Below are 23,489 nucleotides of genomic sequence, written 5' to 3'. Positions count from 1 at the left end.
TAAACTTTATAATATTCCTTTGTGTCCTTATTAATCTCCCGACACAAAATTCTTTCCCGTAATATCTGTTTAAAAAATTATTACATGTTTAAATATTGTTGAAAGCCTGCCTAAGATTGATAAAAATGAAATTAAGTTTATAAACCTTAACCATACAATGTAACTCATGGCTCAATTTTAGCTATAATTAAAAGAGCGAAAGAGGTGAATGAAGTCGTAATAACAAAAAATCTGACTTTGGTTAAAGATGCAATTAAAAAAGTAAAAACATGATGTTTTTAAAAAATACTAAAGTAATCCCACTCTATGGGAAGAGAATTATTTTATCGCCAAACAATTTATTAAAAATTCCAAAACGCAATGGTTATTTAGTACTGTAGGTATATTGGAATCTCTATATTCAAAATGTAGATTATGTATTTTTTTTTTTAATACACATATACATACATAAGTACATGAGAATATCATTAATTAATATTACATGTTGATAATTATCTTTGAGTCTCATAATATTTAATTTAAGTGTTCCAGAAATTGGTGAAGATTTACCAGGAAAATATCCATTGTTAAAAGAAGATAAAAGCCCAGAATTCAATACCGTTACAATAGAAAAATGTGTAGCTGCAATGGGAAAACAAGCATTAGAATTTGAAGAATCAATTAAAACTTTAGGGAAAGAGATAGAAAGTAATTTCACTTTAATTCATATCATAATTTTTTAATGCATATTAATTGTTTCAAATATTTATAATTAATAAAATTACATTTTAGACATTGATGATGTTTGTCCAGACAATCTGTTCAAAAATATAATAAATCCTATAGAAGAAATGAGTACATCATTAAGCAGCACATGGGGTATTGCAAAAGTCTTATATGTAGGAAATCAAAGTAAAATGCCTACACAATATTATATAAGTATTAATAATCGTGCTAGGAATGCTTTAGCCAATAAATATGTTAGCAAACCAATTTATGAAGCATGTAAAAGTGTTATCAATAACCACGAAATTAAATTGACAAATGAACAAAGAAGAATTTTAGAGAAATTCATATTAGAGGGGAAACTAAATGGACTAGAATTATCTGAAAAAGAGAAAGAAAAATTATCAGCACTGATGACATCAGCATCTAAGGAGATTAATGAATACTCAGGAAGACTACAGGTTTGTAATTGTATATAAATTAAATAGTTATTAAGTTTAACTTTGAAGTTTTTGTAGATAGCTGTAAATCGATTTAGATACACAATAAGGGACCCCAAATTGGTGGAAGACTTTCCAGAAGAGGTATTAAAATATATGGTACCAAATTCTTCACAGTATAAACTTGGTCCTTGGACGCTAACTTTACATCCTGCTGTCTTGAAACCATTTATGGGTATAAAAGTATAATAAATGTATTCCAAAAAACGAAAATTTTCTATTGGTAGTTTTGAAACTAATTGTTATCTTTTTCTATTGTATACTAATTAGAATATTGCCCTGATCGTGGTTTGAGATGGAACATTTGGGAAACAGATGTTAGTACAGGATCTGTATTTAGTGATAAAGCATTACAAACGAGTACAAAAATAGAAGAAATTCGTTTCAAAAGAAACGAGCAGGCAAAATTATTAGGATACAAAACATATGCTGATATGAGTATGGAAACTAAAATGGCTGCTAATGTGGAAAATGTTCACCATGTGTTAGACAATTTACTGACCACAGGTAAAATTTTTACCAACATTTATTAATAAGTTGTAAATAAATAATACTTAGACTTTTCCTGCAAAAGCTTATCCTGCTCAAAAATATGAAATTAATGAACTAAATACATTTGCAAATGAAAGAGGCCTAGAAGGTAAACTTAAACTCTGGGACATAGCATTTTGGAGCAGAAAACAGTTGCAGAGTATATGCAAGTAATTAAGACATGAATTTTATTGCTGTTATAAAACTATACGCATAACACTATTTAACGTTAAAACTGTTTTCAGATTCAAGGAAGAAGATTTAAAAAATTATTTTCCTTTACCGAAAGTATTATCTGGGCTATTTGAACTGATTGAAATGTTATTTAATGTAAAGATCGTTGAAGGCAAAAAACCAGATGTTTGGCACAAAGATGTCCGATTTTTTCATGTTTTTGATTTGAAAGAATCCAGTAGTAATCCAGTAGGTAGTTTTTATTTAGATCCATATGCAAGAGAAGACGAAAAAGTTCGAATGTCAGAAGAGACAGGTTACATGGTAACATTACAAAATAGGAGTAAAATAAGTGATGTAAAACCATTAGCTGCATTAATATTTAATTTTACACCATCACTCGGTGAGAAACCTTCTTTACTTTCATTCAAAGATCTGCGGACTCTATTTCAAAAGGTAAATTTCATACATAGAAAAATAATACTCGGTATTGTACTTATATCCTTATATTATGTTGTATCATTTAGGTTGGACATATGTTACAACATATATTAACAACAGTGGAATACGCTGAAGTAGCTGGACATTCGTTTATGGAGTGGGATGCAATGTTTATTTCTGATTATTTCTTTGAAAACTGGTATATTTGAAATGATCGCTTATTTTTTATATACAGGATGTTCGTCTACCACCCCCTCAAAGAATGTCCCTCCGTAGCCGAACACCTTATATGGCCGTTTTATATACATAATGATATAACTTTTTTTTTTATCATTAGGTTATATGAACCTTTTGTTTTACAACAAATTTCTGGTCATCAACATACAGGAGAACCGTTACCTGCCGATGCAATTGAAACAGTGAAAATAAAAAAAAACGCATTTAGCTGGTTATAATCTATGTAAAGAGCTGTATTTATCACGATTTGATTTGGAATTATATTCTGGGTAAGATAGAATATCACATACATCTGTGAACAATAACTTGAAGTAATTTCTTCTAAAATTTTCAGAGCCAAATTCTGGAATGATATAATGAATAAAATATGGCATAAGTACTTTGTAATTCCGCAACATAAAAGAGACTGTCATATCTGCTCTTTTGACTGTATTTTTAGTGGAGATCTTGCAGCTTCTTATTACGGGTAAAATTTAGTAAAATAGATACTCAAATACATTTAGAGACCTAAAATATCATGAAATTTTTAAACTTTTATCATTTTCTGTTTTTAGTTTTGTTTGGTCAAAAATGATTGCGGCTGATTTATATAGTGCTTTCCAAAATATACCTTCAAGTAATAAGGAGTTATTACAGGAAATTGGCAGTAGATATCGCGAAACGTATTTAGCTGTCGGCAGTAGTTATTCTGCAAATGAAGTTTTCAGAAAATTTAGAGGAAGAGATCCTAGTCCAAAAGCGCTTTTGAAAAGTCTTGGCTTGGATGTAAAAGCGGGTATGTTAGAAAATACAGATGAAACAATACAAACAGATGCGAAATAATTTCAGGAGCAATGAAATATAATTTATATAAAAAGGAATAATGAACAATTTAATTTTTTACTGTAAAAGTTCATTTACACCTCGATACATGGTTCAGTAATTTCGTGATAATCAAGAACTCTTTCGGAAATTCAAAAGTTCTTTATTGTTTTGAATAAAAAAAATATTAATTTTCTTTTAATATTAAGATGTATTGCATTTCAAATATAAATGTAAATTATTTATTTTAATTTGTTTTATTACTCTTTATAGTTACAGTACAATTACCATTCGTAATTCGTAAGAATGTAAAGTTTAAATTATTAAATAGTTAAAAGATCGAAAGAAAAATTTTGATGTACAACATAATTTTTATACATTAGTCTATAAAATGTTGTTTTACATACAAAAATATTTATAACTCACATATGTGTACATTAAAACTTAACAGATAATGGAATCGACTTGTATACATACACGTGTATGAGTACGTGTATGTATAAAGCAATTAAATTATGAATACTTACGGAATCAAAGAGACTGTAATAATACAAATAAAAAGAAAAATTATTACTATCCAATAGCCGCACGTACGATCCTTAAAACTAATAGTCTGTACTTGACGCGTTTTGTTAATCAGGGATTCATCTGTTCTATCCATATGATCAGCTAAACTGTCTATTATTTCTGTGCATAAATAGAAAAGTTATGAGAAGAATATTTTTTATATTTCTTAATTTATTAAGAATATTCTAATTTACCATTATGATGATCTACTTCATTGCTGATAGTGTGACCAATCTCCTTTTGCCTTGAAATAACTTTACATAATTCTTCTAAACCTTTATCTTGCTCTATGACAAAAACAGTAAAATCAACAAAAAAAATGTTGAAGCATGAGGAAATAATAAAGAGTACTAGCATGTTGTACCCTGCAAAATTCTATCTTGACTAGTCATAAGATTAGAGACGGATATCTGTGTATCTAGAGGCTTATCATCATCATCATCATCGGCTGCCCAAGAAGTGGTACCTCCATCTGCAAAAGCTGATGCACCTGATGCGAGTAAGTTTAGTCTAGAAGACGCAAAATCGTTTGTACGTGCATCATGTAACTTTTGCAACTGTACATCTCTACTTTCCAATATTTCTATTTGACGTATTCTTCTTTCTGCTTCCTCGACAGTTCTATATATTTTGTATTTTAAGGAAAAGCTTTTTATCAAAACAATAACAGGTTTCATATTTGATTAACAAACAAAAGGATACATAGTTTTAGATCGTAATGCATCATCTATTTTATTTTTGAGTTGCTGAACTTCTCTGCTGTATTGTTTCAGATGAATCCGTATATTTACAGATATACTTGCATATTTTTGAGAAACTTTTAAATGTTTATTACGTTCAGTAAACTGTTCCATGATTTCTCTAAATAGCTTTTCGCAGGCATTGTATTCTGTTAACCTGGAAAAATAATTTGAAAAATCAGCTTAATAAGAATTTTTAAACAACATTTTTAAAAGGTGCATGAACAAAACTAAAATTCATTATATTTACCAAGGATCGTTGTCTTCAATATAAACAAGAGCCATTTTTATAATTTGATGTATAAACTTGTTATACAAAAGACTGACTTGAGATGTATCGACACTTTATTTAAAGGCTGGTGTATGGTTCATATCAATTTTTGATCATGATTTGTTAACCTTTTGTTCGCGTAATCAACAATCTTGATAAATTAACACGTTGTTAGAGACATTGTACCTAAACTCTAAACAATTGTCAAGAAAAAGGGAAAAATGTTCTGAATGTGAATTCAACTTTGATCATATAAAGTTCATAGCACAATAAAGGTAATTCTATTCATGATTCCAAGTACACTCAAATATGGGTATATACTTAAGTATGCACATTATACAAATAAGGTCTCATAAACTAGTTGTCAAACACAAAAATTATGAACGTTGCTCACTTCGATGAATGATTTATCACTAAAGATGATTATGCGTAGGCGCATGCGTCTGTAACGTTAATTAAACAGAATTATGGAGGGGATTTAGCGTAAAGGAGAAGGGAAAAAGAGATCGTGTGTGAAGAAAGAGCGAAGAAAGAAAACCAAAGGAAAGATTTACGTGTGCAAGGAAGAAATATATATTGCGTAGTGGCAAGACCAGTTATATTTTTATTGTCGACTAACAGCATATTTCGCAAAGCTGTTACCGAACGGACGTATTTGACATCGAAAAAGTTCGAATGAGAAATCCTAGAAAATGTTGAGTAAAAGTGACACTCGGTGATCCATGCTGAAAAAAATATACAGCAAAGGGAAGAGAATTTAGTGAATTATTCGGATTATCTTTCGGAAGGTCACGAGCATCGTTAATCGCTGCATTGGTAGCTGTTTAATTGAAAGTGGAAAGGGGAACCTTTAAGGAGCTCGATCATACAGGTCAACACAAACACACAAGATACCAAGGAAAAAGGAGAACACGTACAACGAGATAGTTGGAAGAGATTGCACGTATGCTACAATAATTGTTCCAAGAATTCTACGAATGGAGCACGGGTGCGTCCACGAGACGAAATTTTGCGCACGAATGGAGTACCGTTGTTATTGTTGTGTATATTGATTTTTAACGCGCGAGCTATAATTTCGACATTTATTCTGTATTACGAATAGATGGTCCTTATCGTTTCTTTTCATTTGAGACTGTGATTAAAATGAACTCTTTTAACGTCTACAATTATCTTTCTTTTCCTACCGTTATACGAAATTATTATTATTTGCAACGCTAATTTTTCTTAGATTAAAATATGAGTAGTACAGTGGCAATGGAATCAGCTACAATTGTGAACAATATGACATCTGTGATGTCTGAGAAGGAAACAGCTCCGATATTCTTACAGACACGAGCTGCCCAAGGTATTGCTGGTGTATTTGTTTGGCTTGCATTATTCTTAACTTGTCAACAGGTATTTCATAATGAATTTTTCAAACATGTATATTTATCAAGATATAATTACAAAACATCATGTGGATTTCAATTTTTCTTTTATAGATTTATCAACATTTAAGGTGGTATACCAATCCAGCGGAGCAAAGATGGATAGTGAGAATTCTATTTATAGTTCCAATTTATGCAACTTATTCTTGGATCTCTCTAATATTTTTTAACAGCGAAAGTTATTACGTTTACTTCTTCACTGTGAGAGACTGTTACGAAGCATTTGTTATATATAACTTTATGTCCCTATGCTATGAGTACCTGGGTGGCGAAGGAAACATAATGTCTGAAATACGCGGCAAACCTATTCGTTCCAATTGCTTATATGGAACTTGTTGCCTAGTTGGAAAAACATATACAATCGGTTTTCTTAGATTTTGCAAGCAAGCTACTTTGCAATTTTGTCTAGTAAAACCAGTGATGGCATTTATTATTATATTCCTTCAAGCATTTGGACATTATAGAGATGGAGATTGGTCCCTGAATGGAGGCTATATTTACGTGACCATAATTTATAATATCAGTGTATCTCTTGCCCTCTATGGACTCTTCCTTTTCTATTTTGCCACAAGAGACTTACTAACACCATTTGAACCTGTTTTGAAGTTTTGTACTATTAAGAGCGTTATTTTTCTCTCATTTTGGCAAGGTAATATTTAATTTAAATGTCTTTTATACGCGTTAAATAAATTTAAATTAATTTTATTTTATTTCAGGAGTGTTATTGGCTATTCTTGAAAAAGCAAACGTAATTTCTCCAATAAATGTAGGCCAAACAACCAGTGCCGGGACAGTTTCTGCTGGTTATCAAAACTTTTTAATTTGTATTGAAATGTTATTTGCTGCTATAGCTTTGCGTTATGCATTTCCTTATCAAGTATATTCAGCTGGTTGTGTTACTGATTCAAGAGGGAGAAGTGTAACAATGCAAAGTATTAGTAGCAGTTTAAAGGTATATTATAATCATTTTTAAATAATTACAAAAATTAAACTAATTCAATTTATAAAAACTAAAAGTAATTAATCTAATTTATACATAGGAAACTATGAATCCAAAGGATATAATGACTGATGCCATCCATAATTTCCACCCACAGTATCAACAGTACACTCAATACAGTTCTGGTATGTATGATTTAATTATTTTTTTCGTTTAAAAAAAGTATTATTGTGTTAAAAACTCTTTACTTATTTTATCTCATTAATACATTTTCATATAGCATGTTGTAGTAAATGATAAAAATTTAGAACCATTCATGTTTCATTGTTCATATGTATTTCTTATTTAATGTTACTGTATCTTTTAAATATCTATTAAGGGAAGCAAAAGAAATAATTTAATGTTTAAGAAGCATTAAAAACTGTTAATTGGAATTTAAAGTAATACGTGAATATAACTCTGATGATTACATTGTTTTAATTACTGGATTTTGGCTTTTTATATAGTAAATAAGCATTTTACTATATTCCCATTTTTTAATATACTTTACTGCCAATTACTGCAAAAATAAAATAGTATAAATTCATTTATATTTATCTTTTGCAATTGAATTAATGTCAAAGAAACTCTTCGAAAAATGAAAAATTAATCATTCCTATCATAAGTTTAATAAACATGTGCCACTGGAAATAAAATTCTTTGAAGGCACTTTCTTTTTTATTGTTTTTCAGACGTTAATACCAACTTGCCGTATGAAAAACTATGAGAATGCATGGCATCGATTTTTAATTTCAAGAAATTGGACATCAAACATTTATATTAATTTTAAACGGAAAATGACAAATTCTTAGTATTGTAGTTTATTAAAACCATTATTATACACCTGATAGTTTAAGTTCAAGTTAAATTGCAGGGTGGGCAAAGTGTTCTCTGCTCAAATTATGATTTAAGGTTTAGAGTAAAATCAATATACATACATAAGCCTACAATTCGTTCATTTTGCAATTAACAAAATCTACTATACGATAGAAATTAAGCACTTAACATAAAAGCACTGAGGATAAAGTGTAATTTCATAAAACCTTCTGCTTTCTAATAAATGCAAAAGACAAATAATAATTGATTACTATTCTGTGGCAGTATTGTAATTGTGTATTATTTTACTTTTAAAGAACGTTCTATTATTATTATTTTGTAATGCTTTTATATCTCAAAGAAAAGCATGTAAATATTACGAATTCATACTTAATTTAGCATGTTAATATTGCACTGTCTTTTTGTTTTTTATTTTCACATATATTTTTAAAAATTTTCATGAATTTCGATAGCGTGAAATTATTATTTTCATAACATGCATGAATTGCAAGTTTAATAAAAATGATTGCGATACATATACTATTATTGTATTAATGTGGAAAAAACAATAAAACAGTTGTAGATTATACTGTGTATATAAAAATTTTATGAAACTACATATGAAACTGTACATAGCCTGTAAGCAATACAATTAATAATATTGCTTTGAATAAAAGAGCAAAATATAAGCATGGTTTTTCGGTGTCTGCTGGTTGATCGATCTATCAATAATTGTTGATTTTATCAACGATAATACGTGATATAATGTAACAATCAGGAGCTCCCAAAGGACAACGTGGTATGCGGATATCCAGCTTCGATCCGGATGATCCACAGAACATGCCGATACCACCACCCCAAAGACGCCACACATCTCATCAACGTGTTGCTACAATTTCTCAAAATTATAACGAAAAAACAATGCTTTTAAGCAGTGACGATGAATTCCAATAGACAGAAACCATGGACAGTGTACAAAAAGCGAGAAGAGAAACAAAAAAAAGGAAAAGAAAAGAAGAAAACGGTACATTAATGTTGCACTTTTATGAATTTAATTTCAAAGAAACATTACGTATATCATTAAAATGATTGTACATCGTTAGGTAGGAACTTAACTCGCTCACAGAACAAACGACAGATAAATAAACAAAATGATGTGATGTAAAATCATGCATCACATTATAATAGTTCCATAATGTTGCATTCATGTTAATACGTGTATTATGTTACATCATGTAAACATAGCATAGAAGATATTTATTTTAATATGCTGAACATAATTAAGGCATTGTTACCTATAGAGGTGGTTCTATTGTAAGAAGATAAATATGTTTTGATTTAAAAAATGATTTCATGTTTTCAAAAGAAAGGCACTGTAAGGTACTTAATGTTTTACTATAATGTATACTCATAAATGGGTTTGCTGCATTACTGTGGTTCAATAATATTTTTACATTATGAATGAACCTTACATATGTTTATATACCAGTATTTCTGATTTATATCAGATTAATGTAATTTTGCCAATGAAAAATATTTATTTTATAAAATACACTGAGACAGATACTTCTAATTATTATACACGTCCAAGAACTATATAAAAGAGCCACAAAGATCTTTGCGTCCTAGATTAAAGAATGAATGTATATATCGTTAAAATAGAATGTAATGATTCAAAAAAAGTAAAGAATTTCTCCTCAGCGCATTCATCTTATCCACGTACAAATACTTAATATTTAGCGTTCTACATTGTTCATTTTACGCTTTGCATCTTCTTCAACATTTCGAGAAATGAAAACGTATTTTAATCTCGATCATAATTAAACTTTATTTTCTATACAACAGAATAATTTGTGTATACATAAATTATATTTATGGAGAACGTATGTTATTCTGCTCCATAAAGTAACAATAAAATTCGTTATTTTAAAAGTAAATCACTATTTTGGTATAATTAACAATTTGTGTTTTACATTTTTATTCGTAAACTACTTAATAAATGTCACAATAAGATTAGCAAAAGTGATTGAAATATGAATTATTTCAATTTAAAAAAAAAAGTCAAACATTATCCTATAAAAGCAGTATTTATAGTCGCATTAATGCATTGAAATATTACAACTATCAGTGAAAAAATAATTTAGCATTTTATTAACAGCCTTTATTTTGGCAGAGTGTATGCGTGGTATGTACGCGTACGCGCACGTCTGTATTTATGAATTTATTCTGCACAAGATCTGTTACATTAATTTTACCAACCAATCCAATATGTATCTTTATTTGTTACAATTTTTTTCCACCCATGCCATGGTAATTCTAAGTCTTGTTCTAATAACAAATTGTTATAAGATTCTTTTTTCAAAGTCATCCTACTTAATTGTTCATCCTTTACTATATAACTCTTCGAACTTGATGCTTTACATCTAACAGATAAACCATTTTTATCTTCATTTTCAATATCCTGATATTGTAAATTATCATCCATATACACAACAACGTTATTTTCTTCGCTTGTGTATTTATTGTATTTCTCAGTAACATTTTGTTTCAGTAATTTGTTATTTAAAATCACAGAACAGTTTCCTTTGTTTAGATTATTAACATCTTCATCGCTATTGTTACAAGTTATTGGTTTGAATCCTATTGACCTTAAACGAGCAATTTTTAGATCATTATCTGGAATGTTAACAGGTACAAATGCCGATATCCTTTCTGGTGAAGATCTGTTTCGCTCTTTTGTATTTAATATATCATTAGCGAATAATGTTACATCTGTATTCGTAGAATTTTGTATGTTACATACAGTTTCTTTACACGACGAATAATTTTTGCCGGATTTAGGTGTGTTACGATCTTTATTCTTATCGTCTAACTTAATAACTTCGTATACATCAGGTTTCGTATCTTTAAGTTCGCCGTACTCTATTTTAATGAAAGTGTATTGCTCATTACGGACGTTATTTTGAATAAAACTGTTTGATTTCAAATTCTTTGTTAGTGGATCTTTAATGAGAGAACACTGAGTAATCGCATCTGCTTTACAGGGTTTTGAAATTTCTTTTTTAGAATGATTATGCAATACCTCCTCAAATTTACTACATTTTGAATCTATGGAAACTATTTCGTTCAATTTTCTTTTTCGATTTTTAATCATTGTTACATCTGTATCTGTTATAGTTTTAGCTTTCAATAACTGTGACGTTTCATTATTTTTATTTTTACTGTTATTATTATTAATAGTAGTAGTAGTAGCAGTAGTAGTAGCAGCAGTAACAGCAGTACTAGTAACATTGTTGTTGTTATTACTACTTTTATTATTAAAAATTGCCTCTATAGCATGATCTTTATCTATTTTCTTTGAAACAGCGAGATTCTTTTGTATTTTGGTTTGTTTCAAGTTCAGCGTTTCTGTTCTTTTAATATCTCCAGTTTGCTTGTTTTTAATACGTTTACAGCCATTAATGTTTGTAAGTTTATTTCTGTTTTTGAAAGAAGATTGCTCTGAACTAATTTGACGCTTGTTTAAAGCGTACATTGCTGTACCAAAGCGTTCAAATGACTGTTTCGCGTACGTATTGTTTATAGATCGCAATCTTCTATTCCGTGGACCACGTATTTTAGGACCAATTTTCGCATCTATCAATAAATTTGCAATTTCCCTCCTTTGTTTCTTGTTTATGTGTTTCTTAATTGAAGATTTAATTGATCTCATAGTTTGTAAACGTATTTTTGCTTCGTTCTTATTTTCAACATTTTTCTTAATACTTTTTGTCGATTCCTGTAAAGAATTTGATTTTTTCTTTTGTAAATTGTTCTGTTTCATTGTTGTACTTTTTAAATCATTACTACATTTATTTAAACACGAAATATCTTCCTCTGCTTTATTTTTTTGAGAATGATTATATGTATGAAGAGACGTCAAACTTTTCCCCAAGACGTTTAAAGGCTGTAAAGAACTTTTTTGTAACTTTTCATTGTGTATTTTATTGTGCTTTTTCGTTTCCGATTTATTTATCATCTTCCGGGATAATTTCCTACGTCGTCGGAATTTGTAACATCTTGATCCAATTAAATCATCAGAAGTAGTCTCAAAATTTTTCTTTCCTTTTATTTCTTTCACATTTTTCCTCGTTGCTATTTTATTTTTCACTTCTGCCTGGGCTCTCACTAAATTTTGTGTTTTGATTGCCATAGACTGCTCCGATGTTAATCCTATCATATTACCTATTAGTAATTCTGATAAAGGATGACCTTTCTCGGTAATTAAATGAAGAATTTCATCTGGTGTTAGCGAATCAAGGGATTCAAGCGACTTTAAATCTTGTACTTCTTTAGATACAATTTGATGCGGTGAAATTTCATTTCCGTGCGTACAATTCATCAAATTTAATGTATCGGTAGGTGCATCAGAATGATTTACGGTATTTTTACCGATATCTTTAGAATCGTTTTCATCGTTTTCATTAGCACCTGATTCTGGATTCGTATTTTTGGTTAATTTTGCTTTTTCTGACTCAGGTTTCACTGTATTAATAGAAACATAATTAACACGCTTAGGAAATTCAGTTGAACTAATTGTCGGAACCTTTCCATCTGAGTGTTTATTTGTATCTTTGTTCATCGAGTTCCAACTTTCCATGTGTTGATTAGTTTTAAGTATATTTAGTGATTTAGATGTTCTACAGAATGGCAATGAAATACTTTTCTTAACGTCATGCTGTGTACTGTGGGAGGAGTTATATAGTCCTGTACGTATAGAAATATTTGTATTATGAGTTTTAGATCCTTGATTTCCAATATGAGTTAATGATTTGTTCGTTACACCAGTAGACATACTAGATACATTTGGTGTACATTCTGTATTACTGTTTACCTTTTTAAACACATGGCGAGTTACTATTGCACTTTCAGAAACAACCTTTTCTTTTTCGTCTATGTTTTTAGTTTCAAAATTTGAAAACTGCGACAGTATATTTGATTTCTCGCATAAGGTTTCGGTATTATGTGAATACTTTTTAAATTCATACATGTTGGGGGAAGAATTTTCTGTGCAGTGTTGATGACACGCGGATGCGGACTGAGGAACAGAGGAAACTTTAGTTGTATTTAAAAAGGACTGTTTAGTACTCCACAATGGTACTTCTTGGTTGCTTAAACGTAATAAAGCAAATTTGTAATATTTTGTAGAATCTGAGTTCACACCTATCCAAAATTTTGTCACAATATACAAACCATCGTATCTACAACCCGTTTTCGGTGCAAATTCATTTAATAAGTTATAACTTCTAATAAGTCTTACAGGTATTTGATTTTCATAATTTTTAACAAGCGGATCTTTGTCTAATTTTCCACTAAGGTACTTCTGACCTGTAAGTGTAAGGTAATTACCGAAATCTACATCTTCGTTTAAGTTAATGCTTGTAGTACAAATTGAAGTAACACCAAATGGTCCATTTTGAATATTTTCATCAAAAGGAACATGAACACCGTCTCTGGAACAATCCATTCGAATACCCCACCATGAACCAGATGGGAATCCTGAGATGGGTCCATATGTGTAATTTATAACCTAAAAAAGATATTAGAATCAAATATTATTTATATAAATATGTAGATTATAGAAAGGATAATATTCTTATTATTGTAACCTTACATTTTTATTACACCAGGAATTTAATTGTGCATCTTTTTTCATTGACTTTATCTGACAGATGTAATTAAGTTTCATAAACAACTTTTCAAAGTCTTCTTTGCTTTTGATGTCCACCTAAAATAGTTATATTACGTTAATATTATTATCCATATACGAAGTATTACGTTCACGATTTACAATACTTACCTGATTTTTTTGACAAGATTCGTATAATATCCTTTTATTTTCTTGAACAGTATTTGCATGAAGAGACTTTAAACCATCATTCTTCGCCATTTTATAACAGAATTTCATTGCAGAATTATATTTGCATAATAAACATTAAGCAAGAGCAAACATACACATATTATGCGTGTTAAAATTGAATCACAATGTATTATTTGTTTGTATATAAAAATATGTACTAATATATACAGCCAAAATTCAGATTATCTCCAGTTCCAATAATTATGTTTTTCACTTAATACCTTAATTACACTTAATGTTTGTTTTGAATATTAGGGTTGCAATAAATGCAGATATTTCAATTTATTTACCATCCAATGTAATTTCTCCATTATCGTAAATTAAGCATAGAGTGAGTTCCTCAAAATAAGTATGGCGTATCACTATTCCTTTTATGCGCGTAATTTAATACAGTAATCATTTATTACGTTGAACATACACACATAAATATTAAACATTCTTCTTCAATTTCACCACTTTTTCTTAATAATTATTAACAATCAAGTAAATAAATTATATGAAACAATTAAATGACGAATGATGCGAATAACAGTGACTATACATCCAACAAGATTGGACACGCCATTGTTTTTTTAAGGGATCTTGAATTTGTCCCTTGAAAATGGGCGCCATCTGTTAAACACTCCGCACTGCAACAATCTAATGTACGTTGATGGTAATAGCAGATTGCTTTGATATCAAAGACTACACCCATTACTCATTGTCAGTCATTTGACGTTCTCTGCATACCGACCTGATATCGTCTTGGGATATTAGGGACCCCGATGCATTGGTGACGCTCTCCGTATACGGATCCCGAAGCACCGGTGACGCTCCTTGAATACCGACATTTTGGCATCTGGGGTATCAGGGACCCCGATGCATTGGTAGCGCTCTCTGTATAACGACCTGTTACCATCTTGGGGTGTTAGAGACCCCGATGCATCGGTGGCGCTCTTTGTATTCTGATATTATGGTATCCGGGGTACCAGGGACCCCGTAGCACCGATAATACTCTGCGCTTTATATATGTTGTAAGATTCTTATATTGATAAGTTGTATTATAGATGTAAATGAGAAAAAGATATATTATTTAAACGCTTTATTTGCTAAAAAATGCAATTATAGGTTTATAAAATTATTGCACATCTTATTATGCATATACATGTTTATAAAACTTAATCTAAGTTAGCAGTAGATTGTAAGATACAATCTTGTATACTTTGTGCTTGTTTAATTTGCTTTTTTATGTATTTATCAAAATTCTACCTGTAAATACATGAATCACTTTTTAATACTCTAAAACAGAAATTAAAATATGCAAATTTTTATTTCATATTTTTGTAAGTAATTGGATTTAATTACTTGACATATTTAAGGTAATTTAAAATGTATGTTATAATGTAGTAGGCAACAATATGTTGAGCAATTACGTAGAAAACTATTACCAATTTTGAATACAAGCTTTTCAATATGGCATTTTATGCATACAAAATTATAAGTATACGAATTTGTTCATTTAATATGTAATGATCATATGATTAGCTTTCAACATAAGAAAGAGAACATAATGTTTAATCAGTAGCATCATCTTTTGATACACTAAAAGGCACTGTTACAACTTCTGCACCACAGTCAGCAATTGTAACATCTTTTGTTGGTCTATCTCGGGTATCAGTACTGATATTTTCAATTTTTCTTATTATACCCTGCAAAATTATTTATAAATAAGTATTCAGGATAAATATTTCGATATAGATGGCTATCTAGACAATACAACATACCATTCCTTTAATTACTTTCCCAAAAACAACATGTCTACCATCAAGCCATGGAGTTTGTTTCACAGTAATGAAGAATTGAGAACCATTAGTGTCCTTTCCAGCATTAGCCATAGACAACCATCCAGCACCATAGTGCTTCAATTTAAAGTTTTCATCTTCAAATCTAGCTCCATAAATACTACGTCCTAATAAATAAAAATTAAGAAATGTTACTTAATTTATATAGAGGATTTATATTATCATGTCCAAGAAATTAAAAATCAAACCTCCAGTTCCATCTCCTTTTGTAAAGTCTCCTCCTTGAATCATAAACTCACGAATGACTCTGTGGAACTTGCTACCTTTATATCCATCTCCTTGAGGTTTTTTAGCTAATTCTATGAAATTCTGAACTGTTTTTGGTACAGTTTTTCCAAAAAGTCCAATTTCAACTCTGCCTTCTGGTTTACCATCTATGCTAATGTCAAACCATACCTGTACAGACAAAATTAATTTATTGCTTTAAAATTGTATAAACTTATGGAACCTTCATTATTCTTTATATTTTATATTCTATGAAAATAATGTTTAATATATTTTATTTCGATCTATTTAATATAAAAAACAAACTCTTTGTTCATACATCTGTTACTGTTAGATACCGGTATAGCCAATTTATTTACCTTATCTGTAACTTTTGGACCTTTTTTATCATCAGCCTTACTGATTGAACAATAAACAATTAATAAAAAATACACTAACAAAAGCGACTTCATTGTGACAAAACGATTCTAATTCAATTGAAATCAACCACACAAAGGATTCTTAACGACTGTACTCTGATAGAACATAGCCGGAACATAGATCTCGTGCGCATGCGCACAAATTAGAAATGTGGGATTGTACGATTGGTTACATTTATACATTTACTTTCCAATGTGTTATACAACTTTTTTTTAATTTTTATCTTTATAAGTATTTTATCTTAATCTTTATTTCATTATGATATCAAATATTTAGTTTTCATTCGTCAGCATGTGACTATATCTTGATAACAATTTTCAGATATTATTATAATGAAAACATTAGTTTGTAATGAAAATGTATTTATTGTAATTTTAAGAAAATGATTTTTAATGGAGGAAACGAAAAAACGCCGACGTTATCAAATAAAAAGATTAAAAATTATAATCGTGTTACTTAATTTTACTATATAGCAAAAATTTACGTTACTTAGCTGAAGTCCAATGGTTGGTTACATCTTATTGCAGTTAAAACATTCATTTGACCAAAAACTCATTACAGTACGATCAAACGAATAAGAATGAATTGAACTCATTTACGTAACCGTTAATTGCGAGAAACCTCGATAAAAACTCGATTATCGATTGTCTTCGATACTATAGTAATACTTATTTCAAGTAATAAAGAGAACTAACCAGTGTCGGCGTGTTTCACAATAAATAGAAATACCGTATAAGTACGTTAGTTCTTCACATTTCTAATGATTGTAGACACATTTGAAAATAACATGGTAAGAATTGATTTCTGAAAATCATTTTACAAGTACTGAATAGATTGTGTCATAATTTAAGAAGAAACAATAACATTATAGTTTAACTTCAAATTTTTCGATTATCAAATGAGTGTGCATTTTTCTGCTGTCTATTGCATATTCATTCCATGTGTAGTGAACATGTCAAATACACAAAATTTTTTATTTTAGTTCATCTATAATCTTGTTAAATAGTTTTTATAATTACATAGACAACTCCTATTTGAAACAAAAATATGACATATTCGGTATTTTGAATTACAAATTACTCAGCATTCTATTATGTTTAAATTTTATTTTAAATCTATTATTTAAAATCTTTTGAAGATGGAAGATGGACCTGTTCAGTCTCAAACAAATCAAGCTGATTTTATTAAAGAAGAGTTAAATTTCGATATAAATCCAGAAGATCCAATGACTAAAGCAGCGTTAAATGAACAACCAGTTGAAGAATGGATAGATATTTTAGGAAATGGACAGCTAAAGAAAAAAATTATAAGGAAGGGTAAAAGTGGAATACGACCAAATAACACTGATATTTGTACTTTGAAAATCATTGGGAAGTTGAAAGATGGTACAGTAGTTGAAGAATGTGAAGATCTCAAAATTCAATTAGGTGATGTCGAAGTAATTCAGGTATTGTATATCAAAATAAAAAAAAGTTTTAAGTTTTTCTTTACATAAGTATTTACATCTCACAGATTTTATTTATTGTATTAGTTAATTTTTCAATATATTGAGTGTAGTATTTAATACAATAGAAACAATAACTTTGATATTATTTTCTATAATTACAGGGGTTAGACCTAGCAATTGCACTCATGGATGTAGAAGAAGTAGCAGAAATTGAAGTTCATCCAAGATTTGCTTATGGCCAGCTAGGAAAAGAACCAAACATTCCATCAGATGCTATTATTTCATATACAGTTGAATTGAAAGCTACTGAATTAGAAGAAGAAATAGACACTCTGAGCGTTAATCAGAGAAAAGAAATTGGGTAACTACTTATAATATTATCATACTACTTTTTAAAAGCATTGTTAATTATATGTTAATATTTTTTTTAAGTAATAAAAAGCGAGAACGTGGGAATTGGTGGTTCACTCGTAACGAACCGACACTTGCGATTCAATGTTATCGAAGAGCATTAGAATTCTTATTACCAACAGAAAGTCGTACTTCCTATCAGAATGAAACAGAAGACACTACTACTGATGCAGAATTACAAGGTTTATTGGAGGATCGAATGAAAGTGTATAATAATTTAGCAGCTGCACAAATGAAAACGCAAGCTTATGATGCTGCTTTAAGAAGTGTAGAAAGTGTTTTGAGTTGTCAACCACAGAATGTAAAAGCCTTGTTTAGAAAAGGTAAAATTATTCAAGAGATGTTAGAATAATAAATTTCACGTATATTAAAATACATCGTATTTTTGTAGGAAAAATTCTACATTATAAAGGAGAACATGCATTAGCATATCAAACTTTACTTCAAGCAGCAAGATTGGAGCCAGAAACAAAAGCTATTCAGACAGAATTAGCTATTTTAAAAGAAAAGAATGCTAAAGATGCTCAACATGAAAAGAATCTGTATCGTAAAATGTTAGGTACACAGGAAAAAAATAATAATGTTTCTTCAAAAAATGCAAAAGGAAAATATCAGATAAAAAATACCTCAAAACTTACATGGAGTTTAATCGGAGGGGCAACTGCAGCAGCAATGGGTATACTTTTATATAGATTTGTTTCATGAGAAAGGGTTAAGGAAAGATATATATTAAAATGAGAAACTATATTCGAATTAAATATTGAAAAGTGCACTGATACATAACTAAACATTGATTTAATATTTTCATAAAAGACAAGCTGTAAAAATTAAAGCTTATAATTATATACCAAGAAATCAAAGAAAAAGATCGTAAAGATCTGAAATTTTATTCAATATACTATTTTATTTACGTTTTATTCAAATTTTATATTCGCTAGCTTCATTTACATTAATATATATACTACTGCAAAACTAACAAACAACTTTTAGATGTATGTACATGTTGTGAATAATAATATACATTTTGTGTAACTTTATCAATGTAAAGTTGTATTGATATGATACTATAGTATATTCTAAGATTAACAGTTTGATTCCATTTGGGAAACAAGAGAAAGATCTTTACCATTGTTATATTAAATATTTATTTAGCTCAATATCAATAATAAGATAAAAAATATATCATTACATTACTTTTACCGTTATCTATTATTTAAGAATTTGTAAGATTGTGTATTATGATATAAAGATTAATAAGGGGACATGAGTAATGTACAAAACAAAATTTTTAGCAAATTTAGAAATAAACTTATATTGAAAATGTTTAAAATGTTCATTTTTATATACCACTTTTGAAAAAAAGTTTTACGTCCTCTATGTATTAAATAAAATTTATTTTCATTCGTTCTGCGCACGTTAATAGCACTTATCACAGTCTGACTTCGTGGTTCAACATTTTTATTTGTTCCTTTTTATCGCAGAAATTCAAATTGATTGTGCATTTATTCGTTTCATATCTTTCAAGTCGGGAAGACACATTAACATTTTTAAGTCTAATTTTAATAAACAATTTATATTAATTCCATCTAAAAATTTAACTATAATATGGAAGAAACGTTTCTATAAACTAGGACACGTAAAATTAAATTTTCCACCAAAGGGTAAAGGGGTTCGAAATTCGGTTGCAGCGCCCTCTATACAAAAACGGTGGAAACTACACGACAACTTACCGACTTTGTTTCCGAGAAATCGTTACTTGGGGGTCCATGACACCCCAGGATGATATGTCGGTATGCAGAGTCGCTGGTGCTTCGGGGTCCCCGACACCCCAGGATAACACCAGGTCGGTATGTAGAGTCACTGGTGCTTCGGGGTCCCCGACACCCCAGGATGACACCAGGTCGGTATGTAGAATCACTGATGCTTTGGGGTCCTCGACACCCCAGGATGATATGTCGGTATGTTGAGTCCCCGGTGCTTCGGGGTCCCCGACACCCCAAGATGAAACCAGGTCGGTATGCAGAGAGCACCATCTGTGCATCGGGGTCCCTGACATCCCATGATCTCATCTAGGGGTGTCTGGGACCCCTGCGTCAAGACCCTTCGAAAACAGAGGCATGTCCAATCTTTTACATCTGTAGTCACTGACTGTATTTACGAAACAAACATTTGGGATTAGATTATTCATAAAGCAAGAATTTAATATATTAACTATAATTTGCACTGTAAGTTTTATTTTTAAATGTAATAATGGTAGAACAATTTTTTTGCATTGTGTAATGTATTTTTAAACATCAATTAAAATTTAATGTTAAAACAAATTGTTCTATTATTTCAGTTTTAATTAGTGTATAGTATAAATCAGTATAAATATTTATCAGATAGCTTAAAAAAGCACATGTTCATTTTGTACTATGTCCTTTATAATGTATAGGTAACTTTTTACATATTTGTTAAAATGTATTTATGCTTGTATTACAGGATTGTTAATAAAAAAGTTATAAAGTATTATATAATAACATATTTTTCTTCATTGTGTCCTACTTTACTATCATAATTTTTCTTTATATCATACTTATATTGTAATCTTATCACTTTAAAAAGATAATTTTCTTTCTGGAAAAATACATTATAAATATTTTCGCATTATTCTTATCAATTCTACTTATGTTCATGTGATAGAGTTAATAAATTCTTAAACTTCCATGTATCTAATTTAATTCTTCTTTCTGTTTCAGAGTATATGATATCTTTTAATAAGTTAACTTTATTACAACATGTGTAGATTTATGCTATTATTATTCTTTGTTTGCCTTATAAATATTAGTACATCATGGCAAATTTTTATGAAAGGTCGAAGCAAACATGGCAATTTAGGCGAACCAATTTTATCCAAACACTATGAACTTCCAGAAGAACAATGGTTCACACAGTTTTTGAATCACTTTAATCCAACTGAAGCACGTATTTGGCAACAGGTAATTTAGCAACAAATAAATATGTTATATTGAGATTAACAATATTTCTAATTAATATTTTGCAGAGATATTTTGTAAATGGGGAATACTATAAAAAAGGAGGTCCAGTATTTCTAATGATAGGTGGTGAAGGTACTGCCACTGCTAAATGGATGGTAGAAGGTCAATGGATTGAATATGCCAAAGAATTTGGAGCATTATGTTTTCAAGTAGAACACCGCTTTTATGGAAAGAGTCATCCTACCGTGTATGTAATAATATTCTTAAAATTTACAGCTCTAACAAATCTTAAGCCATTTATTCGTGTAATATTACTAATGGTTGTAATATTCTTGCAGGGATCTTAGTGTTAAGAATTTAGTATATCTTACATCTGAACAAGCACTTGCAGATTTAGCCTACTTTATACAGATTATGAACACTACCTATAAATTACCAAATAATACTAAATGGATTGCTTTTGGAGGATCATATTCTGGATCATTAGCTGCATGGTTACGTGAAAAGTATCCTCATTTAGTACATGGAGCTGTATCTGCAAGTGGGCCATTGTTAGCTAAAATTGATTTTCAGGGTAAGTATAACAATTATTGCTGGATAACAATTATTTACATTAATAACTATCATTTATAGAATACTACGTTGTTGTTGAGAATGCTCTAAGAGAATATTCTGAAGCATGCGTGAATGCAATAGTAGAAGCAAATAAACAGTTTCACATAATGTTACGACAGCCGGTTGGTCAGCAAGGATTAGCTAAAAAATTTGCGTACGTTGAACGTGTGTTTCTTAAGTGCAGATACATGTATTGTTACTTTAAAATGTTTTTTTTTTTTATTTACAGCCTGTGTGATCCTATCGATCCTGGACACACTAAACGTAACGATATTTCCAACTTATACGAAACGATAGCAAGTAATTTTGCCGGCATTGTACAGTACAATAAAGACAATCGCAACAATTCTGCAATGGCTAACATGACCATTGAAAGTGCATGTGATATTTTGACAAATCAAAAGCTAGGCATTTCCATTGACAGACTCGCCGTGTTAAGTAATAAAATATTGAATGCAACAAAAGAGAAATGTTTAGACTATATGTATACTAAAATGATCCATAAACTTCGAAATGTAACTTGGGGGAGTGAAGAAGCAGAAGGAGGTAACGTACTTTAGTAACATTAAAATGTTTCATTTCTTAACTCGAATGCTTTTTATAGAACGTCAATGGATGTATCAAACGTGTACAGAGTTTGGATTTTTCCAAACCTCTACCGCACGGCCAAATTTATTTAGCGAGACCTTTCCAGTAGATTTCTTTGTGCAACAATGCACCGATGTTTTCGGGCCAAGGTAACTTAAACATATTAGTATTCAAAAATACTTGTTTAATTGTTCATATGACATAATCGGATTTTGTGTTTTAACAGATATAATAATCATTTGCTGAAAGCGGCAGTCAATCGAACAAATATTTTATACGGCGCGTTAAATTTGAAAGTTACGAACGTCGTATTTGTACATGGATCAGTCGATCCTTGGCATGTATTAGGAATCACGAAATCATCGAATCCTGAAGCACCGGCTATTTATATCAACGGTAAGTCAATGTTAATAGTTAAAAATTTTATCTAATTGTTTTTTAATGAATTAAATTCATTTAATGTTATAATTTCCAGGTACTGCTCATTGCGCTAACATGTATCCGCCATCGAAAAATGATTCACCTGAATTAAAAGCTGCCAGAGTCAAGATTGGAAAATTAATTAATCAATGGCTTCAAGGTTAAATGTGATATCTTTAAGACTGCTCAATAAATAATGGATCTGTTATTTTTTTAATGAAACAAGTTATAAAATGTAAGTTTATTTTAGTCATTTTTTTAATGTCTTTTTTTTAAATGAATCATCATGAACGAATTACATTGCATAAATATTTTTATTACAAATAGTTTGTGCATTGTCATGACTAAAACTAATGATATATGTATTTAACGAGTTATTAAAAGTACTTGTATTAAAAATATACTAGTATTTGTCATTTTGTGTACACCACAAACAGCAAGAATGTATGTGTAGAT

General features: G+C 29.8%; 7 protein-coding genes across 9 annotated transcripts; 4 read left to right on the top strand and 3 right to left on the bottom strand.

Moving 5' to 3' along the window:
* Window positions 1-162: 162 nt before the first annotated feature.
* LOC114875850 (probable cytosolic oligopeptidase A) lies at window positions 163-3,972 on the top strand. Its single transcript, XM_029186617.2, is given in 12 exon segments — window positions 163-376; window positions 524-687; window positions 772-1,166; window positions 1,224-1,380; window positions 1,476-1,712; window positions 1,780-1,906; window positions 1,982-2,366; window positions 2,438-2,550; window positions 2,689-2,779; window positions 2,781-2,857; window positions 2,923-3,054; window positions 3,143-3,972. Coding segments are annotated over 12 exon segments (2,253 nt in total). The 5' UTR covers window positions 163-269; the 3' UTR covers window positions 3,411-3,972.
* On the bottom strand, window positions 3,628-5,378 carry LOC114875855 (syntaxin-8-like). The gene is made up of 5 exons (XM_029186628.2): window positions 4,947-5,378; window positions 4,659-4,853; window positions 4,321-4,577; window positions 4,151-4,243; window positions 3,628-4,076 (listed from the first exon to the last, which is right to left on the bottom strand). Exons 1-5 carry the CDS (start codon window positions 4,979-4,981, stop codon window positions 3,913-3,915), a joined length of 744 nt encoding a protein of 247 aa, XP_029042461.2. The 5' UTR covers window positions 4,982-5,378; the 3' UTR covers window positions 3,628-3,912.
* A 105-nt stretch (window positions 5,379-5,483) lies between these two features.
* Window positions 5,484-10,126, top strand: LOC114875851 (transmembrane protein 184B). Of its 3 annotated transcripts, none has more exons than XM_029186619.2 (6): window positions 5,484-5,910; window positions 6,196-6,362; window positions 6,449-7,043; window positions 7,111-7,346; window positions 7,435-7,519; window positions 8,968-10,126. In XM_029186619.2, the coding sequence occupies exons 2-6, from the start codon at window positions 6,204-6,206 to the stop codon at window positions 9,141-9,143; spliced, it is 1,251 nt and encodes a 416-aa protein (XP_029042452.1). In that variant the 5' UTR covers window positions 5,484-5,910; window positions 6,196-6,203; the 3' UTR covers window positions 9,144-10,126. The 3 variants fall into 3 exon arrangements, with proteins under 3 accessions (XP_029042452.1, XP_029042451.1, XP_029042453.1); XM_029186618.2 differs by having other exon boundaries at window positions 5,484-5,955; XM_029186620.1 differs by lacking the exon at window positions 8,968-10,126 and adding an exon at window positions 8,066-8,776 and having other exon boundaries at window positions 5,487-6,362.
* Window positions 10,000-14,655, bottom strand: LOC114875849 (MATH and LRR domain-containing protein PFE0570w-like). The gene is made up of 3 exons (XM_029186615.2): window positions 14,029-14,655; window positions 13,843-13,956; window positions 10,000-13,758 (listed from the first exon to the last, which is right to left on the bottom strand). The coding sequence occupies exons 1-3, from the start codon at window positions 14,134-14,136 to the stop codon at window positions 10,441-10,443; spliced, it is 3,540 nt and encodes a 1,179-aa protein (XP_029042448.1). The 5' UTR covers window positions 14,137-14,655; the 3' UTR covers window positions 10,000-10,440.
* Window positions 14,656-15,154: 499 nt separating this feature from the next.
* Window positions 15,155-16,707, bottom strand: LOC114875781 (peptidyl-prolyl cis-trans isomerase 5). The gene is made up of 4 exons (XM_029186479.2): window positions 16,514-16,707; window positions 16,118-16,325; window positions 15,852-16,036; window positions 15,155-15,776 (listed from the first exon to the last, which is right to left on the bottom strand). The coding sequence occupies exons 1-4, from the start codon at window positions 16,604-16,606 to the stop codon at window positions 15,642-15,644; spliced, it is 621 nt and encodes a 206-aa protein (XP_029042312.1). The 5' UTR covers window positions 16,607-16,707; the 3' UTR covers window positions 15,155-15,641.
* Window positions 16,708-17,063: 356 nt separating this feature from the next.
* LOC114875780 (peptidyl-prolyl cis-trans isomerase FKBP8) lies at window positions 17,064-19,762 on the top strand. The gene is made up of 5 exons (XM_029186478.2): window positions 17,064-17,364; window positions 17,713-18,021; window positions 18,183-18,382; window positions 18,454-18,755; window positions 18,824-19,762. Exons 1-5 carry the CDS (start codon window positions 17,335-17,337, stop codon window positions 19,135-19,137), a joined length of 1,155 nt encoding a protein of 384 aa, XP_029042311.2. The 5' UTR covers window positions 17,064-17,334; the 3' UTR covers window positions 19,138-19,762.
* Window positions 19,763-20,575: 813 nt separating this feature from the next.
* LOC114875779 (putative serine protease K12H4.7) lies at window positions 20,576-23,434 on the top strand. The gene is made up of 9 exons (XM_029186475.2): window positions 20,576-20,657; window positions 21,171-21,410; window positions 21,476-21,657; window positions 21,749-21,984; window positions 22,044-22,179; window positions 22,255-22,571; window positions 22,630-22,762; window positions 22,840-23,009; window positions 23,089-23,434. The coding sequence occupies exons 2-9, from the start codon at window positions 21,210-21,212 to the stop codon at window positions 23,196-23,198; spliced, it is 1,485 nt and encodes a 494-aa protein (XP_029042308.2). The 5' UTR covers window positions 20,576-20,657; window positions 21,171-21,209; the 3' UTR covers window positions 23,199-23,434.
* Window positions 23,435-23,489: the final 55 nt, after the last annotated feature.

This window comes from Osmia bicornis, chromosome 11, assembly GCF_907164935.1.
Source record: "Osmia bicornis bicornis chromosome 11, iOsmBic2.1, whole genome shotgun sequence".
In the NCBI taxonomy this organism is placed as follows: Eukaryota; Metazoa; Arthropoda; class Insecta; order Hymenoptera; family Megachilidae; genus Osmia; species Osmia bicornis.
Note: the sequence above shows the minus strand (reverse complement) of the source record. Positions and strands in the feature narration are given on the sequence as shown.

Excerpts from the sequence above, each read along its gene's own strand:
- LOC114875855 (XM_029186628.2), bottom strand. The coding sequence starts at position 4,981 with ATGGCTCTTGTTTATATTGAAGACAACGATCCTTG. Across the intron at positions 4,244-4,320 it reads TCAAGATAGAATTTTGCAGG|AGCAAGATAAAGGTTTAGAA; the intron begins GTACAACATGCT and ends TTTTTGTCATAG. Across the intron at positions 4,077-4,150 it reads TGAAGTAGATCATCATAATG|AAATAATAGACAGTTTAGCT; the intron begins GTAAATTAGAAT and ends ATTTATGCACAG.
- LOC114875851 (XM_029186619.2), top strand. The coding sequence starts at position 6,204 with ATGAGTAGTACAGTGGCAATGGAATCAGCTACAATTGTGAACAATATG. Across the intron at positions 6,363-6,448 it reads TATTCTTAACTTGTCAACAG|ATTTATCAACATTTAAGGTG; the intron begins GTATTTCATAAT and ends TTTCTTTTATAG. Across the intron at positions 7,044-7,110 it reads TTTTCTCTCATTTTGGCAAG|GAGTGTTATTGGCTATTCTT; the intron begins GTAATATTTAAT and ends ATTTTATTTCAG.
- LOC114875849 (XM_029186615.2), bottom strand. The coding sequence starts at position 14,136 with ATGAAATTCTGTTATAAAATGGCGAAGAATGATGGTTTAAAGTCTCTT. Across the intron at positions 13,957-14,028 it reads AATCTTGTCAAAAAAATCAG|GTGGACATCAAAAGCAAAGA; the intron begins GTAAGTATTGTA and ends TAACTATTTTAG. Across the intron at positions 13,759-13,842 it reads ATTCCTGGTGTAATAAAAAT|GTTATAAATTACACATATGG; the intron begins GTAAGGTTACAA and ends TATCTTTTTTAG.
- LOC114875781 (XM_029186479.2), bottom strand. The coding sequence starts at position 16,606 with ATGAAGTCGCTTTTGTTAGTGTATTTTTTATTAATTGTTTATTGTTCA. Across the intron at positions 16,037-16,117 it reads AAAAGGAGATGGAACTGGAG|GACGTAGTATTTATGGAGCT; the intron begins GTTTGATTTTTA and ends TTTATTTATTAG. Across the intron at positions 15,777-15,851 it reads GGAAAGTAATTAAAGGAATG|GGTATAATAAGAAAAATTGA; the intron begins GTATGTTGTATT and ends ATAATTTTGCAG.
- LOC114875780 (XM_029186478.2), top strand. The coding sequence starts at position 17,335 with ATGATTGTAGACACATTTGAAAATAACATG. Across the intron at positions 18,383-18,453 it reads AATCAGAGAAAAGAAATTGG|TAATAAAAAGCGAGAACGTG; the intron begins GTAACTACTTAT and ends ATTTTTTTTAAG. Across the intron at positions 18,756-18,823 it reads AAAAGCCTTGTTTAGAAAAG|GAAAAATTCTACATTATAAA; the intron begins GTAAAATTATTC and ends GTATTTTTGTAG.
- LOC114875779 (XM_029186475.2), top strand. The coding sequence starts at position 21,210 with ATGTGTAGATTTATGCTATTATTATTCTTTGTTTGCCTTATAAATATT. Across the intron at positions 21,411-21,475 it reads AAGCACGTATTTGGCAACAG|AGATATTTTGTAAATGGGGA; the intron begins GTAATTTAGCAA and ends AATATTTTGCAG. Across the intron at positions 22,763-22,839 it reads ACCGATGTTTTCGGGCCAAG|ATATAATAATCATTTGCTGA; the intron begins GTAACTTAAACA and ends GTGTTTTAACAG.